A 22,624-nucleotide genomic window follows, 5' to 3' on the forward strand; every position below is an offset into this window, starting at 1 on the left:
ACAGATTAAGAATCAAATACTATCCAAATACTATCACCCCACCCATCATATGACTTTATAAGTGGATTTAATATTCAAATTCAATAAATACATTTCATACATTAGTCATAAAAGTGACTGGCCAGGAATAGCATACTAGTGGCATTTTTTTTTAAGTCCTACCCGCAGCCCCTATATTGAACATCATCATTTAGCTTCTCTCTATGGTTTTTCCAGCTAGTCCCAGTGCATAGGCTAAACCATAACAAATACAGTATGGGAAGATCACAGCTTTCCCCAAAATGCAAGGGCATAACTCACTGCCCTCTTACTTCATTCTTTCCAGAATGTCACCAGAAAGATAATCTTATTTGTTACACTGAAATTTCATGATGCAAAATCAACTCTCTTAAAAAAGGTTTTAACACAGTATTTGGAAGCTTCTGAGAATTAGTCAATACACCAAACAGAGACACACATACTATCCTACATCAGACATAAGGCAGTTAGAAGAATCTACTGCATATTTCTGCTATTTTCAAGTATATTTACTTATTGACACAGCACGCACAACTCACCTTCCCTCCTTCCACGGATTGCTGGTAAGTGGATCAGGAAATGCATCTGAATTAAGGTGACTGATGCATTACAACTATGAAATACTTCCAAAGTATGTATCTGTGTAAAAGTGTCACACACATGAGATTGTCAGCCAATTGCCTTATGGTAAATATATGGTAGCCGCATAAGTGTATTAGAAAATGAGGATAACCATCTGAAATTTATAAATATTCAAACCTTTACTGAAAGCAGCTTGTATGTGAAATTTAAATGACATATAATACACCAGAAAAAAGGCTCCATTCCAAAGTTCTACAAAAAGGAATTGTATTTACAGATGACATGAACTAATCAAATACATCTAGCATCGTCTGGAAAACTCAATGGCATGCCATAACTTAATATCACAGTAAATATGCATAACAGAACCCATAATTATTTTTCTAATAATCAAGCTAAAAGCAAAGAAGTAAGTGGAGCAATATAAAAATGAAAACAGAAAAAGACAAAGGCGAGTACCACAAAAAACGTTTATAACTCAGATGGCTTGAGAAACCAGTTAAACCCCTGAAGCTTTTGTTTTTTTGTCTTATATTTTTGTGTTTTGTTTTTATCACATGCTCATCCTCTCTGTCCCTAAACACTAAAATGCCCTCAAGATTCTGCAGATAGCTCAGAGCGTGGCTATTCGAAATCCCTCCCGCGGAAACCGGTTAATGGAAGGTACAGATGTGTCCAGAAGACAGGCAATCTCTCCATCAGGGGAACGGCTGAAAGGAAAGCAATAGCCCCTCTTTCCCCTAGCATCTTCTAGGTGGCCACTGTTAATTTTCCTCTGAGTCCTGCCTTAGGTATTCATGACAGCTGCAAAGTAAAATGCTGTGCCCAGAACAAAGCTCGCATACCATGCAGGTTCTCTGTTCCCTCATCAACACCAAACTGCTCCTCCGGGGAGGTTTCCAAAATGCAAATGCAGTGTGGGCTTCTCAGATGGATTTGATTTCAATCAAAATTAGTGCCAAACAAACATCTTTGATATGCAAAATGTCTGCATGTCTACACTAGCAAATAAGAAAGAATTATCCACCAACCAGCACCAAGTTTTCTTCCAAGAGATTAAAGGAAGAAACTAGTGTATCTGTAAATGTTAAAATACCTGTTGTAAAGATGAAGAAACTGAGAGACAATAATAAAGGGAATCAAATTATCAGAACTACCATAAAATCTTGGGAAAAGTTAATATTTCATAGTCTTTAATAAAGCAAGGCTATTATCATTTCATATGGAAATATTTTGAAAGTTTATAGCTAGTGCATATTAAAAGCACATTTCATCAATAAATTTTCACATGCTGAACATATTAGCATATAATTTTAAGGGGGGGATTTTAAAATATGAAACAGAATGAAGTACTAAGCTAAGGTGCCTTATTTTTACGTATTTTCAATTAATCCACTGAGCTCCTAACAATCCATTCTACATTAAATGTAGTTTGGTGTACAGATGAGTCACTTTTAAACACAGTTTAAGGTTTATATAAGGACACACAATTAAGGGAGTACGATTAGGTGACCAAAGTCCTGTTGGCTGGAGAGTGGAATAAGAACGCGTCCTCAGTCTGGTTGTGGCCCACTTGAACTGATGGGTCTGCCTGGTTCTTGCCACAAGCACACTGCTATCTGTTTTTAAGTTAGAAATAATTGGTTTACAGGACTCAGTAATGCATATGTGGAGATGCATGTGTGTGGAGAGGAAATGGAGGAAGTTCTCTGACAACACTTGTTTTCCATTTTAATTATTCTCCAACTTTGTTTGTTTGTTTGTTTTGTTTTGTTTTTGTTTTTGTTTTTGTTTTTGTTTTTATCAGCAGAAGTGAGTGCCAAGAAGGAAGTTTTAAGTCAAAGCTTCACTGGCCCAGGGGGTGATATTATGCTATTATCAGGCCTTTGTAACCTGCATGAGCTCTAACAGGTGCAGTGAGAGGGAGGCCCATCTTACCTGCTCCTAAGAGAACTAGGTTCTTGATAGCACCTACAGAGGATAGAAACATGTGGATGTCCAGAAATATTCTAGGACCTTCCTATTAGAGGAAATCACAAGCAAAATGTAAAAGCAAAATTCAAATACCAGCTCAACTAGTCTAATTCTATGCTGGGGTCACCAAAACGAAATGAAAAAGAAATTCTCTGTTTTAAAATCTCTCAAGAAAAGGCTGGTGGCAACGATTTGATTAGTGATGTATCTGTATATGCCGCCCAATAACTAGAAACAGTAATCCAGCTAGCAAAGAAAAAAATATCCCTGCCGGGGCCAGGAAAAATGACCAGCCATAGACAACAGAAGGGACAAACTCCAAGCAGTCTCTCATTTTCATGTTTTTGTAGTCTTCCATGTCAGCCACTGCCTGGATCCAGATGACATACAGCATCACCACCAGGGAAAACAGGATGCCTGAGAAGGACAAATCAAAAGACCTTTAGTCTTTCTGAAGATGTTTTCCCAAGAACGCTAACCAACCATCTGATGATATGTCTCTAAAAATACCATTCTAGCCAAATCACCTACTTTGTACCATATCCTTTAGTATGTGTTTTATATGCACCCTGCTTATCTTTAATTTTCAAAGCATTAAGATGAGAGTTATGACAATATAAGTAAAACAGCAACAGCTGACATGCATTTATTAAGTACTTACTGTATGCCAGGCACTGTATTAGGTGCTTATGACCATAAGAGTCAAAGATCCTGCCTACTGGAATTTCTCCTAACATTTCCCTTTATACTATATGTCTGATTTGGGGTGAGCACTGTAATACATTATTTATTTCGAGATGTACAATGAGTTGATAAAATAGGTACTATTGACCCTCGGTTTTAAGTATGTGCCAACACAACTAGTAGTTTTCAGAGCTGATTTTCAGCTCAGGTCTTTCCAACTATTATTATATGATTATACCATAGCTAACTAGTGCTAAAGGTAATTGTGTCAATGAAAACAGAAGTCAAAGTAAGTATCAGACAAGAACAGAGATGAGAGCACTGAACTCCTATAAAAGAATAGATGTGATTCTTTTTAATTGAAATATAGATGCTGAAGACTGTATAGCATAAAGGCAACATTGCCTGGAAAGAGTGAGGCAAAAAAAAATAATGAAAGAATTCTGTGGAATGTAAAACCATAGGTTTAAGAGCAAGAGCCTTATTAGGCAAGAGAAAGGAACGGAAGAAGAAGGGAGGCATTCAGGGAGGGAGCAAGATGACAGAAGTATTGGGGCGCCTGGGTGGCTCAGTGGGTTAAAGTCTCTGCCTTCAGCTCAGGTCATGATCTCAGGGTCCTGGGATCGAGCCCGGCCAGGGAGCCTGCTTCCCTTTCTCTCTCTCTGCCTGCCTCTCTGCCTACTTGTGATCTCTGTCTGTCAAATAAATAAATAAAAATCTTTATTTAAAAAAAAAGATGACAGAAGAGCTTCACGAATGCTAACATTTGAGAAAACTGCAAAGCATACACTTTTCCACATGGCTGTCCCTGAAATAACAGAAGGGAGGAGCACCACTGTCTGAGCTGCAAACCCAGGACAGTCGGCTCAGCTGATGCACTGGTGAGTGAGTGACAGGTCCCACACACAAACCACGCAGCCTGAGGGATTCAAATTTGTTGCTGAGCAAAATATACTTGAGGTCATTTGCTAGCTGTCCAAAAGTTCAATCCAAATAAGTCAAGGACCTATTATAGTCTTTGAATTAATGAACAAAACCATCAGTCATAAAATCTCCATATTCTAATTGCGAGTCAGTCTGAAAGGTAAACATAACCCTATGACTGGGAGCAGAGATGAAGGCATTTTGGCAGGACAGAGTAGCTTTTAAGAGCCTAGCTATTAATCAGCCTTCTCCGGTTAATTGTGATCCTCCAATATTTAGGATGTCCTCTCTCTCTCGGGCCATCCATTGTATAAAGAATCCTGAGAAGTACACACAAAAGAAGAAGGACTCATAAACATGCCAAGGTGAGTCTTAAACTTTCTCGTAATCGGGATACAAACCACAGAGCAATGGGGAATCAACATAGATGCTTTGCTAATAAGAAACATCCTTCACACTGTGGTCTGTAATGTAAATGCAAATACTGGAGCACAGAAGAGTGCAATTTAGCCACTGAACAACAGCTATGTCAGAGAGAAATAGTAAAGTCATAGCCGGCGAGCAAACTCCCTGCAAAGCCGTACCTCAGATGCTGACAACAATATGGCAAGGCCATGTGTTGTCGAGCAACTCTGTGCATTCCAATACATTTTTCTGAAAATATATAGACACTACTCTCCCCTAATGTAAAGGTTTGGCTTAGTTATTTGCATACTATTTGCCTTATGCAAACAGACTGCAAACCTTTGTTATTATTTGTTGATATGTTTCTTAACTCTCTCGCATCATGTGAGTCTCCTGTGCTTTCAGATAGTTTTACAAAAACAGAAAATTGCCTTTGTGAAGAACCAGTTGCCTTATGCATATTTTCTTCCAAAAGTTGCAAAACCCCTTACTGAGATTAGAGTATTTAAAAAAAAAAATGTATTCCAAGTAACCATGTAGATGATTCTTAATAAGGAAGAATTAACTTATATTTTATTTTTTTTATTTTTTTTAAAGATTTTATTTATTTATTTGACAGACAGAGATCACAAGTAGGCAGAGAAGCAGGCAGAGAGAGAGAGAGGAGGAAGCAGGCTCCCCGTTGAGCAGAGAGCCCGATGCAGGGCTCGATCCCAGGACCCTGGGATCATGACCTGAGCCGAAAGCAGAGGCTTTTACCCACTGAGCCACCCAGATGCCCCTTAACTTACATTTTAAAATTGATGTTATTTGAAGAGCATTTACATCCTGAAATCAATGAAAATAGGTGTTTCTATCACTATAATCTTTAACTTGTTCACTAATTGAAGATACTGTCATTTAATTCATATTATATCCATTTATAATTACATCTTCCCATGGGGTAAAAGAGTGTTTCCCTACCTATTAAATTGTCAGTGTTTTATGCCTATTAAATTGCCAGTGTTTCCCTACCTATTAAATTACCGGTGTGTATGTGTGCATGTGCATACTCAAATGCAGAGGGACAAACAGAAAGTGAATGGACTAACAGATAATGGAAAGTATTTACACCAAAGCCAATGGTTTATTTAGCTGACACGGTAGCAAGAATTTATGATGAGGGGTTTATGCAATGCATCCGGCCAACAGAAGAGTCAGGAGACTATTACATAGGGGTAGACTGATCAAACCAATAAATATATTGAGGTTAATTGGAATCATGTTCTTCTTCACTGCCTGAAAAGAGAGTTACAAATTTGAAAAGGGGGAAAGCTAGAATAAAGTCTATGATGTTGTTTAGAATTAAATGTATCAAGGTGAATTTATGGTTCTAGACAGATAGATAAACAGATATAGAAGTAAAAGTATGTGTGTGTTAAGATACATCCATGTGTATACACCTACATATATTTCCTGGCTCTATGTCCTGGGAGGATCTGACCACCATAACACCCCTGTAGCATGGAGCACACCAAGAGTCTAGATCGTGGCTTCTAAATATCAGGAACCAGGCATCTCAAAGAAATAGGTGAATCCAGGTTGGACAGAAAGTACAAGATAAGTCTGGAATGTCAGATATGGTCTCGGAATGGTGGGAGAAAAGCTAAAGCTAGCTCTAAAGCTAGCTCTAAAGCCAAAGCTCTAAAGCTAGCTTTAGAAGCTCCCCCGGGCAGTTCTGAGGCAATCAGACTATCCAACCAATAATGATATTGGCACATGATACCTCACTGAATAAAAGAGAAATCCATGAGTCCACAGTGATAGAAATACACGAATGAATACATTAGATAGGGAGAAGGGAAAGCTTTTCCTCAGAGAATGCTAACTTATAAATGTAGAAGGAATAGCTCAATTAGAAATCACCATTTGACAATCATTTAAGTAATAATGCAGGCAAGAAACAGAAAAGGATGCTAAAACTAGTAAAATGAAATTTAGATGAGAAATAAATATTTACAGAGGCTCAAAGTCACTTCCTACAAAATACTTATCAATTATAAAGAGGAAAACAGTAATTTCATGCTGAAGAAACCTGGCAAATATCACCTTACTCAAATGATCAGCGTGAACATCACCAGTGGCATGGCATATTGATGTCACTAACCACCTTGTAAGATACAATGAGAATAAAATAGCATCACTGCTACGATACAGCCAAAAATGGAAAGCCTAAATCCAATCAGAAGGAAACATCAGACACACCAATTCAGGAACATTCTAGAAAATCATGGGCCTGTACTCTTGTAGAGTCAAGGTCATGAAGGTCTAAGTAGGACTTATTCTGGTCTGATGGAGATGACATGACTGCTAAATGCAAAGCATGTTCCAGAACTGGAGCCTTTTGCTATAAAACACATTGAGAGTGAAACATCAATGGAGTCTCTGGGTGAAGGGATTTTCAACTCCTATGTAAATCTGAAAATATTTCAAAACAAAAGACAAAATGAATGAATTAAAAAAAAAAGCATGGTGGGAACCTGTGGTTGTGTGTTAGAAAGGGCATATGATGGCGGGAATGGGAGAGAGTACATGTGTTTGTACACCCAGAAAGACACATCTTCTTTTGGTGGGCTATTGTGATGATTAGTGAATATTGCTGCTGATGTGGTTCACCTACCAAGTGGAGAGTCTTATCTGGGGGAACACTAATGGAAAAATACTATGTTAAAATCTTATTTATTATCCTTTGATATCTTAAAGGACTCTCCTTCATGAAAACACAAGTAATAATTGTCCTTGAGTAACAAGTGGGTTACATGTCAAACCCACTTGATTCTGTGATTTTAGCAGGAATAGAAATATTGCTAATATTTAGGTAATAATTTATTTATTTATTTTTAGAAGTTGTTTTTTTTTTTGTTTTGGTTTGGTTTTTTGGTTTTTTTTTTTGACAGACAGAGTTCACAAGTCGGCAGAGAGGCAGGCAGAGACAGAGAGAGAGGAAGGGAAGCAGGCTCCCTGCTGAGCAGAGAACCCGATGCGGGGCTCGATCCCAGGACCCTGGGATCATGACCTGAGCTGAAGGCAGAAGCTTTAACCCACTGAGCCACCCAGGTGTCCCAATAATTTGTTTTTTTTAAAATTTGTTATATTTAAATCTGGTTATATTTTGAAAGCATAGCTTATTTCTAATTAAATTTAAAAATACCTAATTGTTTGAAAACAAAAAAAATGCATTAAACAGCTCACTGGAGGCATAATAAAAGTAAGGTCCCAAATCCCAAGAAGATTTGTGATTAAAAAAAAAAAAAAAAAAAAAAAAAACCATGGACAAATACTTAAGTTACAAGAAGAATGTGTTGGTTCTCTTACTAACATGCAGTGTGGGGAAGAGCCACTCAGGGTTTTACAACTCTCACAAAGTTGAAAATTTTTCCCTCAAAATATAAATTCAATCTGGAAAGCATTTTCTCTGAAACAAAGGTCACAAAGTCACAATGGGCCATTAGGAATACAATTGTTGATGACAAACAATATGGAAATGTTCACAATGTAGGAAAAAATACAAAAGAATTTCACCAACACCAAGTCACAGACTGAAAATAAAACTGCACGGCCTCAATATTTCATGGAAACAAGGATGGAAAAATAAAGATTTTGTATACAACATTATAAAAACCAGATTTAAAAGTTAGCCACAGAAATGGAAACTCTTCAAAAAGACAGGCAAATGTCAAACCCCTATATTCTTGCCTAGAAATACATATACCTGTATTAAAAAACAAAAGCCTTTTGGAGTTGCTGAAATAAAACAATAAACTTGATCTTTAACTGCTTAGATATAAGAGCCTTTGAAATATGTCTTAGTAACTTCAATCATGAGCTGCTATTGGGTACTTGGGAAAGAATCATGAATTCAAGATGATTCTACTGGCCTCTTTTAGTCACGCTTGCACATAAATTCAGTGGCAACTCATTTCAGCTTTCTATGGGCACAGGAAAGGCCAAAGAATTCCACAGTCAAAAAAATTGCATTATGAAGAAAATTAAAGTGAACAGTAAATTAGAATCAGAAAAATAGTGCGTTTTTTTCTAACAGGGGGGCTGAATGTACTTTAAAGACAGGACAGTATTCATCAAGAGCATCTAGAAAAACATAAGTAGAAAGTCAGCTTCATAAAATTTTAGGGATGACAGCATCGGCTCACTCCTTGTCTATTTTCAGAGGATGAAATGAGGTCTATAGTCACAAGGTCAAAGTAGCCTGTGGCATAACTCAAACAGACACCCTAATAGCAGATATAATACAGTAGGATGAAGACACTCACAGACACCCTACAGTGGGGGAAATTTCCAAGGAGGTGGTGAGCAATGAGGGTACTTTTCCAGGTGGGGCTCCCGGGAAGGTACAGAGTGGGTTCCTGCTAACTACAGAAATGAAGAAAAAATCTGGGGTGTGGGTAAGCGTACAAAAGATAGCAGTGTTAATGGAATGGGGAACCTGGGTCTGCTATGCCCAGGAGAAAGAACAAAAAGGAAACTTGATAAGCTATGTATTTACTATCATTCTCCAAAAGGAAACATAGCAATGTATCAAGAAATACATAATGAATGCCTTCTCAGATCTGCAGAGGAGCACCAAGCAGCATAAAGGACCATGTCCCCTCAAGACGCTTTTGCAAAAGATCCATAAATGGTCTTCCTATCAACATTTCTGAAATTGGTCCATACTAATCATTGAAGGTATTATATTAAACCCCTATAGTTCAAAGGTTGTTCTAACAGGTAAAAAGCATCCCAGTTTCATTGTTTCTCTTTCTCATTTATTTTTAAACTGAGGTGTAATTTACATAGAGCAAAATGTACAAGTTTTAAGTGTATGATTTGATGAATTTTGATAAATGGAAACATCAGTGTACCCACAATCCATTAAAAAATAGAACACATCCATCACTGTCACTCCAGGGAGGTTCTTCAGGCCTCCTCACCCCCGTTCCCCAAAACACCTACCACTATCGCAGAGCTTTGCTCTTAGAACCTTGTAGAAATGAAATCATGACAGTGTGCGGTCTTTCGTCTCCGGCTGTTCATATTCAACATGATGACAGAGAATCCACCCAGGCTGTGCATGTCTTAGTAGTTCCCTCCTTTTTACAGCTGAGCACTATTCCCATTGTATGAACAGACCATGGTTTGTTTATCCATTTATCTCCTGATGATCATTTGGATTCTTTCTAGATTTGGACTATAATAAATTAAGCCACTACGAGTATTTTGGTCCATGATGTTCTAACTCAAACACAGAGTCCTGAAATGACATATATAATTCCTTAGACAAATGGTTTTTAAAAAAGAAATGGGCAACAGTATCTGTTTATGAAACAGGATCTTATGCCATATACAATGACGCTGGGCTTACAGATGCTATGGCAGTGACCTGCAGTGCACCTGCTTTGACTTTCCCCCACACTCCTTAAGAATACAGTCTTCTCTTCCTCAAGCATCAGTTTTGTCAACAAAAATTTGACAGCTGTTCAATAGTGCTCACTGGGCAATTAAACTCTCCAAGGGCTTGGAGCACAGGGATGACTTTTTTAAGTTACAGTTTTTTGTTTTTGTTTTTGCCTTTTTTTTTTTTAGTGCATTTATGTATAATGCAATAAAAATGTAATATTTTGAAATATACAAAATATGACATATAAATGAATGTTATGAAGTTTCATTATAAAATGAACCCCTGCAAACGGATCCCCAAATTAGGAACCAGAAGGCTACCCTACATCTTTGTTTTCTGGGACTTCTTTGGAAAGACAGTTGCCCCTCAGGTATGTAGAGATCATCTCTAGCCTTTAATTTAGAGGATATAGAAGCACAACCAAGGAGAAAGAGCTAGACCCTTTCTGAGAATGGGCAAGGGTTTAACCTCTTGGGATGGAATAATAGTGCTCCTTCATGATACAGACGAGACTGGAGTCCATAAGTGATATGTGTTTGGGATCCAAATTCATAAAAGATTTTGGATAATGTCTGCAAATGGCCTTATATTAGGGTCACTATATTTATGTATGTGTTTTAAAAACATAGAGTATTAACTTTTAAAATGTAAACACTAAGTGCCACAGTATTTTCAAACCTTTTTAACATGTGTTAACTTTTAATACAGTAGGAATCTCAAAAATCGCAGTGTTTGAGACCTTTCTCAACTTTTTAGAAATCCTATGTGTCAGGCTCAAGGAGTAAACATGGCCATTAGTGCAGGCTATTCTCATAGATCCACTCCAGAATCTAAAATGCATACTTATTTTTCTAAACATTACATGATGGGGAAAGGAAAATTTTCCAATTCTGTATTTTCTGTATTTGAAACTACTTTCAAAATAGTTTGAAAGTAACTACATACTTTCAAAGTAGTTATGTATCTGTTAGTTCATTCACTAAAAAGTTCACTTTTCCAGAAAATGCACTAGAAGTTCTTAAAAAATAATTTAAATTGTACTTTTGTAATAGTCCTTCTTTACATTAACATGCTATTCCTTTCTCTTTTAATTAAATTATGCTCATTTTTACATATCAGACTTCAGAAATTTTAAAACTACTAATGCATAATAGTCAACCGTAAACAATTTCCACTCTTCATTTTCTCAGACTCACTTTCCACTGATTTTTCTCCAATTTCCTGAGATAGCTTGAATACCTTATATAATTTCATGCCTGTATATTTTCATTACACCTATCTGATTTCCAAGTATTCATAACTACTTACACTTCACCACACTACTGTCCAAATATATTAACTGCCCCTTCTCTTTCAATTTCTGGCCTCATGGTTTTATTTAGTCCACCAAACTTATATAATGTCTGTTGGATTTCTCAGATATTTATCACTTTCTTAGATTGGCGTATTCATTGTAAGCATTAAACATCCTGTCTATCCAATACTCTGTACTCTCTTGAAAAACAGTTATTGATAGAGAATGATCATGAGGGCTTATCCAATCTGTACAAGTCATTAGGGACTGCATCTGGAAAGCAGATTTTCATTTAACCCCAAAGAAGTGTTTACCCACAAGATATGAGTTTCATGAAGCAGGAGGTAGTTGAAGGGCACAAGCCTGGCTTCTGACTGCCCTGGTTTAAATCTTACCTCACAGGTGTACAAGCTGGGAAGATTTACACTTGACTAGCTGAGTAACCTTGAACAAGTTCTGTACTTCTCTGTCTCAGTGTCTTTGTTGGTAAAATAGAGATCACGCAGGTGCCTACTGCAGAGAGTAGTCATAAGGAATTAATGGACATAACACACTTAGCAGGGTGCCTGGAACAGGGCAAGCATGTAATAACATAACTAGCCAATAAGCATTGGCTAGTTATGTTATTATCATTATTTCTATTGAGCTTCGGCATGAACTCCTGCTAATGGCTAGCAAATATTAGTCTCTGAAATCTTTTAAAGCATCCGAGCTTCTCATATGACTGGGCTATTTCAGGACTAGTCAAGAGGCAAGGGGATAAACTGCCCCAGTGCCTTCCAGTTCTGAGATTTCATGAGAAGTGAGGGAGGTTGTCTGCCCATGTCTTACTAGAATCTTCCACCAGGTGGCACCAGTCACCCCACAGGCCCATCACTGAACATTTCAGAAAGGGTAACAGGTGAATCCAGACTTGTGCTCACTTATGTGTTAAGGACCATTTTCTGTCTTAAGGGTCCAGTGAGAAAACTTCCTGTCCTTCCCCAACAACCTTTTAGTTACAGGAAGTAAAAATTATTTCTAGGATAGACTTAGTATATGTCAATCTGGTCATTCAAGGAGTCTATTACTAATCTATTTCTCTTTTGTATAAGTAAGCATAATGGGTTGGGGAAAAGGCCTCAGAAATTTTTCAGTTAAAAAATCGATATGCCTTATTCATTTGCTATAGTTATTTCTGAGCAAAGTGACTCTTTGGGGGGAGGCCTTCCCGTGTTATTATAGTATCAATATCCAAAATAATAACTTTGACTGATCCAGTTCCCAAATATGACAACTGAAGGCACAAAGCCAGGGTACAAAGCAAGTGTTTTTAGAAACATAAGGGTGACTGGCTCTTCTGGAACTACTCAGAAAGCAGATCTAGTATGGGAGCTTTGGACTGACCAAAAGAGAAATCCAAACTGCTGTTTCGTGTTTCATAAAAATTGAAAACAGGAATTCTACTAAAATGAGCACATCTGCTAAGGTATCAGTAACCTACAGTTCTTATGAGTCACCCTTTTGTTTCCATGCATACGTCTGACAGAACAGACTTATGAATAAAATGTGAAGTCTTAGACTTTGGTCAAATAGTCTGTTCCCCACTAGGAGATCATGCTTGTCATTTTCTCCTTCTGGTGCACTAAGAAAGACAGAGAAAGACAGAATTTCCACTAAGAAATTCTGGCAAGTATTTACTGCCCTTCCACGCCTGTTCTGCTAACACAGAGGCCCCTTTGCTTTCCAGGGTAAGCGGCTGTTTATAGCCTGGATCTCTCATGATATAGACATGGAGACAGCAGGTGCAAGCAGGGAGATGCGTGTGCCGGTAAGTTTAGAAGCCTGCATCTGGGCTGTCAGCAATTCCTCCCTAATCCCTTCCTGCTCGTGGTCTTCTGTTTCCTCCACATATTCTTCTCTTGCTCTGCTTTATCTGGAGGAAGACGTGAGCAGCAAGGTATGACACGGAGCGCTTCCTGGAAGCCAAGTGATCATTCTCAGCCCCCCAAAAAGGAACATCTGAAATATGTCCGTTGGCTTCTGTGACCTATTTTTTTTTCTAGAATTAAGGCGAAAAAACACCTTGTAGTTTGCATCCATCCCATCTATCTTATTTCCTATAGACGTAAATGTGGTTTACTGATGAGCCACTACAAATTCCATTAGTCTTTGAGAGAAAAAAGAAAACAAACCACAAGTCCAGTTTAATTTTGAATCATTAGTTTATAAATTTTGTACTCAGAATTTTATATTCTCTTTTTGTCCACTCACCTTTCCTGTGCTACTTTTCTAAGAGGGTTCACATCACTACGCTTTTAGAAAGCACTGTCCTCCAGATCCAAAGGAAACAGATATGAGCTGTGGCAGGATGTGTGCCCAGCAGTTTGTTCCACATGGCAGAGGATTTATAAAAATTCATCCCAACTCACTCAGCTGGTATCCCTTGGTGACCAGTATTGGCTTGAGCAGCAGCTGTCTGGGCAAGGAGCACCTTCTGTGGTCACAGAATGGAGCAGGAGGCAAACCACTACTTTGCCTCTAAAGGACTAATTGTTCCAAAGGACCAGTTATGTGCAGAGGTACACTTTGCTTCCATTAATACCTCCTGGGTCTAGAATAAAGGCTTCTGTATTCCTCTAGCTTACAAAAGGTCCCTGTAGTCTCACCAACATGAGGTCCCACAAGGGATTTGGACATGATCCAGAAGCTTTTCAGGTACCTTTACCCTGGAGGGACTCTGTCTGGCTCTACATTCAGCAGAAAAATGCAGTTGCACTTTGTCACTCAGGAAAAGGTGATTTCAATTAAAAAAGAAAAATCTTTGTACCCTCATATGTTGGTAAAATACTGATTTCAAGTTTTTATGGCCCATTACCCAGTGATGTCAGTACCCCAGAACTTCCAGATCATATCTTAAAAGTTTTATAATGCTATGCCTACCCATTCTAACCTCTTCTGCATCTTTCCTATCACCTACAGTATCACAAGCTTAGGAGAAGACAAGTGTGAACCCCTTTGGGTCTGACAGTTCTCTGGGACACCACATGAAAACAAATTTCAGCACTTGCTTAGGCTTTGTAGAGTGCGGAATGAGACTCACTGAAACAGGCTCAGCATTATAACGTTCTGACAATTACCGTGCACTTGTTCCAGAACTGAACCTCCTTGGGGACCCATGGCCTAGCCTGCCTGAAGAGGAATTTGTCCAGCTGCAAGGAGCGGCAACATATGCCCTCCAAGGTTTGCTCTGAGCCTTTTGACAGAGCAAGGAACAACATGGACCCCGCCCCTTACTCACACAGACAACTGTGACATCAGGATGACTCAGCCACACATGGAATGCCCAAAACCAATCTTCCTGCTAATGCCAAAGAGTCTTTATGCATGCACACACCCAGCACTGGCCATTTGGAGTTTGGCTATTCTCCCTTCTAAAGCCATCTGTCCAAATAAAGAGAGAGTGTGTAGTCTTATTTGTGGCACTGATAAAGCTGCCACAGCAACCCAAGGCCCAAACTGCACCTGTTCCCAACTGCCCAGCAGAGCACAGAGCAATGGCACAGGGCAGCACCGGAGACTGGGGCAGGGAATGACGAGGTAAGCCGTAAAGAACAAAGAGACTCTAGAATAGCAGGCACATAGAATAAGACCACTTCATTTTGAATATGTAAAATCTAGCCAAAGAAAGCATTATAAATTTAATTCAGTTTAACTCAGTAGATATGCATGATTCCGTATTAAACGTGACATATAAAAATTTGGCTGGCCGAAAAACCTAGTGTTTGTTACATATCTGCCAAGTGTTCGTATAGCACATGTAAGTTTCCACCTTTGACTTTGAAAGGCTAAATTACCTGAAAAAATGTTCATCATCACTAGCCATCAGGGAGATTCAAATTAAAACCACAATGAGATACCAACTTATGTCAGTTAGAATGCACAAAATTAGCAAGACAGGAAACAACGTGTGTTGGAGAGGATGTGGAGAAAGGGGAACCCTCTTACACTGTTGGTGGGAATGCAAGTTGGTGCAGCCAATTTGGAGAACAGTGTGGAGATTCCTTAAAGAAATTAAAAATAGAGCTTCCCTATGACCCCGCAATTGCACTAGTGGGTATTTAACCCAAAGATACAGATGGGCCATGTGTACCCCGATGTTCATAGCAGCAATGGCCACAGTCACCAAACTGTGAAAAGAACCAAGATGCCCTTCAACGGACAAATGGATAAGGAAGATGTGGTCTATATACACTATGGAGTATTATGCCTCCATCAGAAAGGATGAATACCCAACGTTTGTAGCAACATGGACGGGATTGGAAGAGATTATGCTGAGTGAAATAAGTCAAGCAGAGAGAGTCAGTTATCATATGGTTTCACTTATTTGTGGAGCATAACAAATAACATGGAGGACAAGGGGAGATGGAGAGGAGAAGGGAGTTGAGGGAAATTGGAAGGAGAAATGAACCATGAGAGACTATGGACTCTGAAAAACAATCTGAGGGTTTTGAAGGGGCGGGGGGTGGGAGGTTGGGGGAGCCAGGTGGTGGGTATTATGGAGGGCACGTATTGCATGGAGCACTGGGTGTGGTGCATAAACAATGAATTATGTTACACTGAAAAGAAATTAAATTTAAAAAATTACTTGAGAATGTTAAAAATAAACAATGAAAATATTTAAAAAATTTTTCTACCAAGAAGTATGGAAGCTCAAGGATGACTTATTGGCCCCATAACTGCCTTACAGAACTGTGTTTCACAGTGGAAATTGACACTAGACTGCAAACTTCAGTTATTCCTGAGAACATCACTTTTTTCTGCCCAAGATAATTTTGTCTCATCCAACAGAATCTGTCTCTGTGTTCTGTGGAAACAAATGGTCCTACACAAACAATAAAGAATTCCGCCATGAAGGAAGTTAAAAGTCAAGTTTGAAAGGAATTATTCATTTTGGTTGTTTGCAGAATGGGTCCCAGAATACCATGGGCACCTCTCAGTTCCCAGGGTACTCCATAAGAAGATCTGAGGAAGGGGAACCGCAGACCCATTCCCACACACAGCAAAGATTCCTCACAAAAAGAAAACATACTGGTCAATGGCATATGAATACATACCAAATGTTTTTCCTTCCTACAGAGTTTTCAGCCAAACGAAATTCTTTGGATATACTACCTTCTTGCACAATTTAAAAATGACCAACACTTTTTTTTTTTCCAAAAGCACTAAACACACACACAGACATACAATTCTTTGATCAGACTAAACCAAGGATCAGAGCATTCCTGAGTTTAAAACAACATGCATCCATAATGTGTACTAAACTCATGCTTTTACACTTGATCCTTGAATATGTTGGGGTTAGGAGCACCAACCCTTGTGCAGTTGAAAAACTGCCCATACAGCAATGTCCATAATAGTCAAACCACAGAAAGTCAAGATGCCCTTCAACCGATGAATGGATAAAGAAGATATGGTCCATATACACAATGGACTATTACTCAGCCATTAGAAAGGATGAATACCCAACTTTTGTATCAGCATGGACAGAACTGGAGGAGAATATGCTAAGTGAAATAAGTCAAGCAGAGAAAGTCAATTATCATATAGTTTCACTCATTTGTGGAACATAAGGAATAGCATGGAGGACATTAGGAGAAAGAAGAGAAAAATGAAGGGGGGAATCAGCAGGGGATACTATGGACTCCAGGAAACAAACTGAGGGTTTTAGAGGGGAAAGGGGTAGGGGAAAGGGTGAGCCTGGTGATGGGTACTAAGGAGGGCATGTATTGCATAGAGCACTGGGTGTTCCATGCAAACAATGAATCATGGAACACTACATCAAAAACTCATGATATACTGTACAGTGATTAACATAACATAATTAAAAAAAGAAAAGAAAATTTCAACTTCCTCAAATCTTAACCGCAGTTTAAAATTTGCCTATAATTTCTTCTTCTTCTTTTTTTTTTTTTTTTTGCCTATAACTTTTGGCACCACGAAAACTTAACTGTAGTTAAAAATCTTCCTGTAACTTTTGACTTCCCTAAGATTTCATGACTAATAACCTACTGTTGACCAGAGAAGTCTTACTGATAACATAATCAACTAACACATACTTTGTGTACGTATTATATACTGTATTCTTATAATAAATTAAGCTAAGAAAAGAAACATAAGAAAAATATAAAGAAAAAAGATGTACAGGACTGTACTATAAATTTACTGGACTGGACTGTAAAAACATAAGAAAGAAAAAACAGATTTACAGGACTGTACTATATATATATATATGTACTTATATACATATACATATATATATACATATATATATGTACTTATATATATATATATATATAGTACAGTCCTGTAAATCTGTTTTTGTATATGTATACACACACACACACACACACACACACATAAAATCCATGTATAAGTGGACCCACAGTTTCAAACCCAAACTGTTCAAGGGTCAACTATACATACTTCCTTTATTGGAAAAGATTTAAAAAGAAGTGTAAGGAGTGAGAAGAAACAAATATTTACACATTCTAGCAGACAGCTGTTATTTCTGGGAAGATCATGGAAAAATATGCATCTTCACAAGACCTTGGAACGAACCAAAGTTAGAAAGTGGTTTGGAGAAGGAAAAAGTATTTGGCTCAGAAAATGCTCAGCTTTATGGCTTATGAGGGATTTGGTTTTAGGGAATTATGAATTAAAGAAGAGAGATTATAAATTGAGATTATTCTTTCTAGTCCCTCCACAGAATTAAGCACAATGTTACGTAATAAGAGTGCTTGAACTGTTGACTGGTCATCAATTACATGGTGATGGACATCAGGAGCTGTCTCTGCAATGATTTAGAGATGACAATGTTATCCATTCTGTTTCTTTACTATCACTACCATTTCATACAGAAACTCTGTGTCCCGATTTGGTGTTACAATATAGCATAGCCATGTATGATTTGGTTTTGGCCATAGTGATGTTTGTCTCATTTTCTAGAACTCTTATCTTTACAAATCATCTATGCTTATACGTTTTCAGATTAACGTTCTTGTTTTTATTTCCCAGTTAAATGAAAAACACTTGATATTTGCAAGACACATCTAGTCAATTATTTTCCTATCTTACTAAGATCTCTGTAACGGGCATTAAAAAGACTCGTTGGAAAGCTGACTAAAAAAAATGCAGGTTTTTCCAAGGAAAGAATGTATTTCTATAACACACATGAACCACAATTAAGAAAAGTGAGTGGTGACACCGTAGAAAGAGATGTTTTTTGCCTGTGATAAGTAAATCATGCCAGTTTGTAATATCATCATGCAGCTATCTCTTTAAGAGTACCTGGAAAACTTCACCCATATCCTGATGTTACAGAGAGACATGCTCTGGACCCATTTTACAGATAGAAAATAAACAGGTTAAGTGAGGCTAAAGAACAGAGCATTTCCTTCTAGTGGCTTCTTTATACCATGTGGATACAGTAAGCAAATGCTGTGAAGAACATGGAAAACACAAGTCTCTAGAGAAGGGACTGCAAGTTGTGGGCACTCAAGCAAAACTGTGTACGAATTCATTGTATTATTACTACAGAGGTCTGAAACCTGAAACTAGAAAAGAAAAATATGAGGATATCCAGAAAAGCCATGGCTGGAAACCACACCCTTTGCCTCGCACATACCTGCAGCAAGGTAACCACCTCCACCGGCTTTATAGAGAACGTGGCTTGCAAAGGGAGCTGCACAGATGATCAGAAAGCTTGCGGTCACCACGGTGACGACTCCCAGAAGCATCAGGACTGCCCAGAAACCACGGTAAACTGGAGACCCCACAGGGGAAAGGAGAAAAGAAAACGCATTTAGATTGTGAACCCCACTTGGATTGTACCACGCAGTCAGTTTCTTTCCTCTTTATTGTTGTGATTTCGGTACCAGCAGAGTGAGGCGGAATCCCAAGCCATGACGATCCAAAGGAAATCTTACTAGAGAACTTTGTACTCAGTGAAGTCAACCTTTAACTAACTCGTGTTTGGTATTTGCACCACACCATGCTCAGTACACACTCAGAGCTCAATTTCCTGACCTTGCTTTCCACTTTAGAAGTGGGAATGTCCTAAAGTTCTGGAACAAGCTCCCTTAAGTAAATACCTAGTGTTAGGGTGTTTCATACCAAACGTACAAAGACATGAAAAGTCATTCACATTTACAGACCTCATTTCTTACTACCACTGTCACCCCCTAGAAGCTAATAATCACCCCCAATCCCCTAACAAAAAAGTATACTTCTATTTAGACTGTGACTCAACTGGAAAATAGTCTTCAGTAAGAAAAATGGCAAACAAAACCAAAATTAAAAGTTTGTACAGACTGAGATTTTAAATCAAATATATTTAAGGCATACTACTTTCTAGCAATATTTTTCTTAGAAAGGCTCAAAATGAGAAGTTAGAGTAGTCTCTTATACATGGACCAGCAAAGCTGGATTAATGGATGCAGCTGGTGATAAATGGATTGTGGGTTTGGTGATACATAGTAATCAAATAAAAAGGAATTCTAATGATCATTTTTGAGTGGGATAATTACTGATCTATTAAACAAATTCATCATTTCCCAAGGCCTAAAACACTAACATAAGTTCTTTTTGGTACAAATGAGGGAAAGCTCCATAAAACACATTAGTCAAATTACATTTTTTAATGAAAACATAAAACTTTGTATAAGAAAGCGAAATAAATGATTTTCTTCCACAAGCCCACCTGGTAAAGGGAAATCTGTGCCCATCAGCTAGAATCTTAGAGTAAAGAGTATAGGAAGATGGAAATTTTGGGGAGAAGTCCCTGCATTTAAATTGGAAACAAAAGCTGAAAATTGTGTGCGGACACGTGTGAAAAACAGGAGTGAAAGACCGGCTTGTACCCCACATCCCATGCTTTTCACTTGCCAGTGGTTTCCGGGTTTGGGGTGCTAGGAATATTCTTTGGCTGCATTCAGGCTCTGCAGGGTGCCAAGCAAAGGAGAAGTACTGAACATCTTTGAGCGTGGGAAGAGTGGTAGACAGTGAGCCAAACACGTTCTGTCCGGGTCATACCAGAATTTACTGGAGAATTGGCAAGCTTCACTTTTTATATTTTCATTCACATACACACACAAAGATTTCCTTCACATTGGTGAGCCTCACGTTTTATGCTTGTATTACCTTCAATTACTTAATTGTCTATCATGTGGTAGGTTCTGTGGCAAGTATTAGGGGTGAAAACATGATTAAGAGGCAGTCCACAGAATAAGGAGCCTATTCTGTGGCTCCCCTGGCCACAACTTAAATGTGGACACATTTGGCAAACAGCTATCTGAGGAGTCAGGAAAGTAAACAGCAAGTGGCTTAAGGAGAGAAGTCAAAACTTAAGAAAAGATAAAATTGGCTACAAAGAGTTTTCTGAGTTTATCCTTTTTTTTCTCCTTCTGGATTTGTCCTGAAAGCAAGCCAAATTGGGAACTTGATAAAAGGTGCAAACATCAAAGGCGCCTAGGTGGCTGAGTGGGTTAAGCCTTTGACTTCGGCTTGGGTCATGGTCTCAGGGTCCCGGGATCCAGCCTTGCACGGGGCTCCCTGTTCAGCTGGGAGCCTGCTTCCTCCTCTCTCTCTGCCTTCCTCTCTGCCAACTTGTGATCTCTGTCTGTCAAATAAATAAATAAAATCTTAAAAAAAAAAAAAGATGCAAACAGCAAAACAAAAAAACAAAAACAAAAACAATACAGAGTTAAGATCATTCTGGCTACAACAGCAGGAAAAGCTTCCTGTAAGCCAGAGTACGGGGAAAGTCTCCATGTTGAATTTTCTCTTTTTATTCAACCAGTCCTGCCTCGAGACCTCAAAAGTAAATCTGTACTGCTACCCCCAGGGGAGACATGGACACCTAAGATCCCAAATGATGATTCAACCTTTTGGCTACAAGAAGCAGAAAAATGGTGTACCTGGGAGGTTTACTGGATTGAGTGACCAACTCCTGGTTTTGGCTCAGGTCATATCTCATTGGTCCTGGGATGAAGCCCCATATCCAGCTGCCCCCTGCATTAGGCTCTGTGCTTAGCAGGGAATCTGCTTGAAGATTCTCTTCCTCTACCTCTCCCACCCAATCACATTCTCTATATTTTTCAAATTAAAAAAAAAAAAAAAAAAGAAGAAGAAGAAGCAGAAAAAAGGACACCCAGTTTGCAAAGAGCGAAGGAACCACTGCTATGGGTTTTCCTCTTCTTTCACTGCTTTGCATTATGGTACAACTGCATGAAAGTAGGCCATGGCCCAGGAGGCCAACTCTGAGAAACATCTTTCCAGCAAGAAAAACTGGAAAAGTGGATCCTGGGAGCCTGAGAATATGGAAGAAACCCCACAGGTGAGAGAGAACCAGAGAAGAGAATCTCTAATCCTGTGTTTGAACCCACACAAGTGCTGAGCTCACCTTCAAGTTGTACATGTACCAAAAATGTCCAAAGAAGTACAAGGAAGACTTTGAGAAGTGAATTACAGCACAACATCACCCAAGAACCAGAGCAAGCCCTGAGGGATATTTATGCCCCAGCAGACCCAAACAGCATCTCAAAGGTTTTGAAAACTTAACTGACCTTGACATGACCACCACAAAAGCAAAGAACATATCATGCAAGTAGATTACTTGTTCAAACAACAAACAAATATTCTCCAGAGAAGTTTCACAGTGTACAAGGTCTAACGATATAATATTCAAAATGTCCAGGCTATAATCCAAATACTAACAACCAAATCCGACCAATTCTCAAAGGAGTGAGCGATCAGCAGATGCCAACCCAAAGACGGTTCAAATGTGTTAATTATCACACAGACTTTAAAGCAGCTGCTAGAACAATTTTCTATGAACTAAGGTGACACTCTTGAAATGAGAGAGAGGAATTCTTAAAAGAAATAGAGTCTATAAAAAAAGAACTAAATCAAAGTGAAAACTATAATATCTGAAGCTTAGAATCCATGAAATGAGCTCAATAGAAGAATGGAGATAAGAAAGAGCAAGTGAACTTGAGTGAGCAGTAGAAATTACGTAGTTTAGGGGCGCCTGGGTGGCTCAGTGGGTTAAAGCCTCTGCCTTCGGCTCAGGTAATGATCCCAGGGTCCTGGGATCAAGCCCCACATCGGGTTCTCTGCTCAGCAGGGATCCTGCTTCCTCCTCTCTCTCTCTCTGCCTGCCACTCTGCCTACTTGTGATCTCTCTCTGTCAAATTAATAATTAAAATAAATATATTAAAAAATTTTTAAAAAAGAAATTATCTAGTCTGAACAGAAAGAAAAGAAAT

The 22,624-nt window shown here is 38.6% G+C and overlaps 1 protein-coding gene across 3 annotated transcripts in view; it reads right to left on the reverse strand.

Annotated features, from left to right (window-relative positions):
* Positions 1-755: 755 nt before the first annotated feature.
* Positions 756-22,624, reverse strand: part of TMEM182 (transmembrane protein 182) — an 85,658-nt gene continuing 63,789 nt past the window's right edge. For 2 of the 3 annotated variants that reach the window (XM_059134390.1, XM_059134388.1), the window contains exons 4-5: positions 18,985-19,122; positions 756-2,991 (exon numbers count right to left, since the gene is read on the reverse strand). In XM_059134390.1, coding sequence (XP_058990373.1) covers positions 2,771-2,991; positions 18,985-19,122 — 359 coding nt within the window. In that variant the 3' untranslated portion in view covers positions 756-2,770. Of the gene's footprint in view, positions 2,992-18,984; positions 19,123-19,234; positions 19,375-22,624 lie in introns of those variants that run through there. The other variant, XM_059134391.1, reaches the window with a different exon arrangement.

This window comes from Mustela lutreola, chromosome 9, assembly GCF_030435805.1.
Source record: "Mustela lutreola isolate mMusLut2 chromosome 9, mMusLut2.pri, whole genome shotgun sequence".
Lineage (NCBI taxonomy): Eukaryota > Metazoa > Chordata > Mammalia > Carnivora > Mustelidae > Mustela > Mustela lutreola.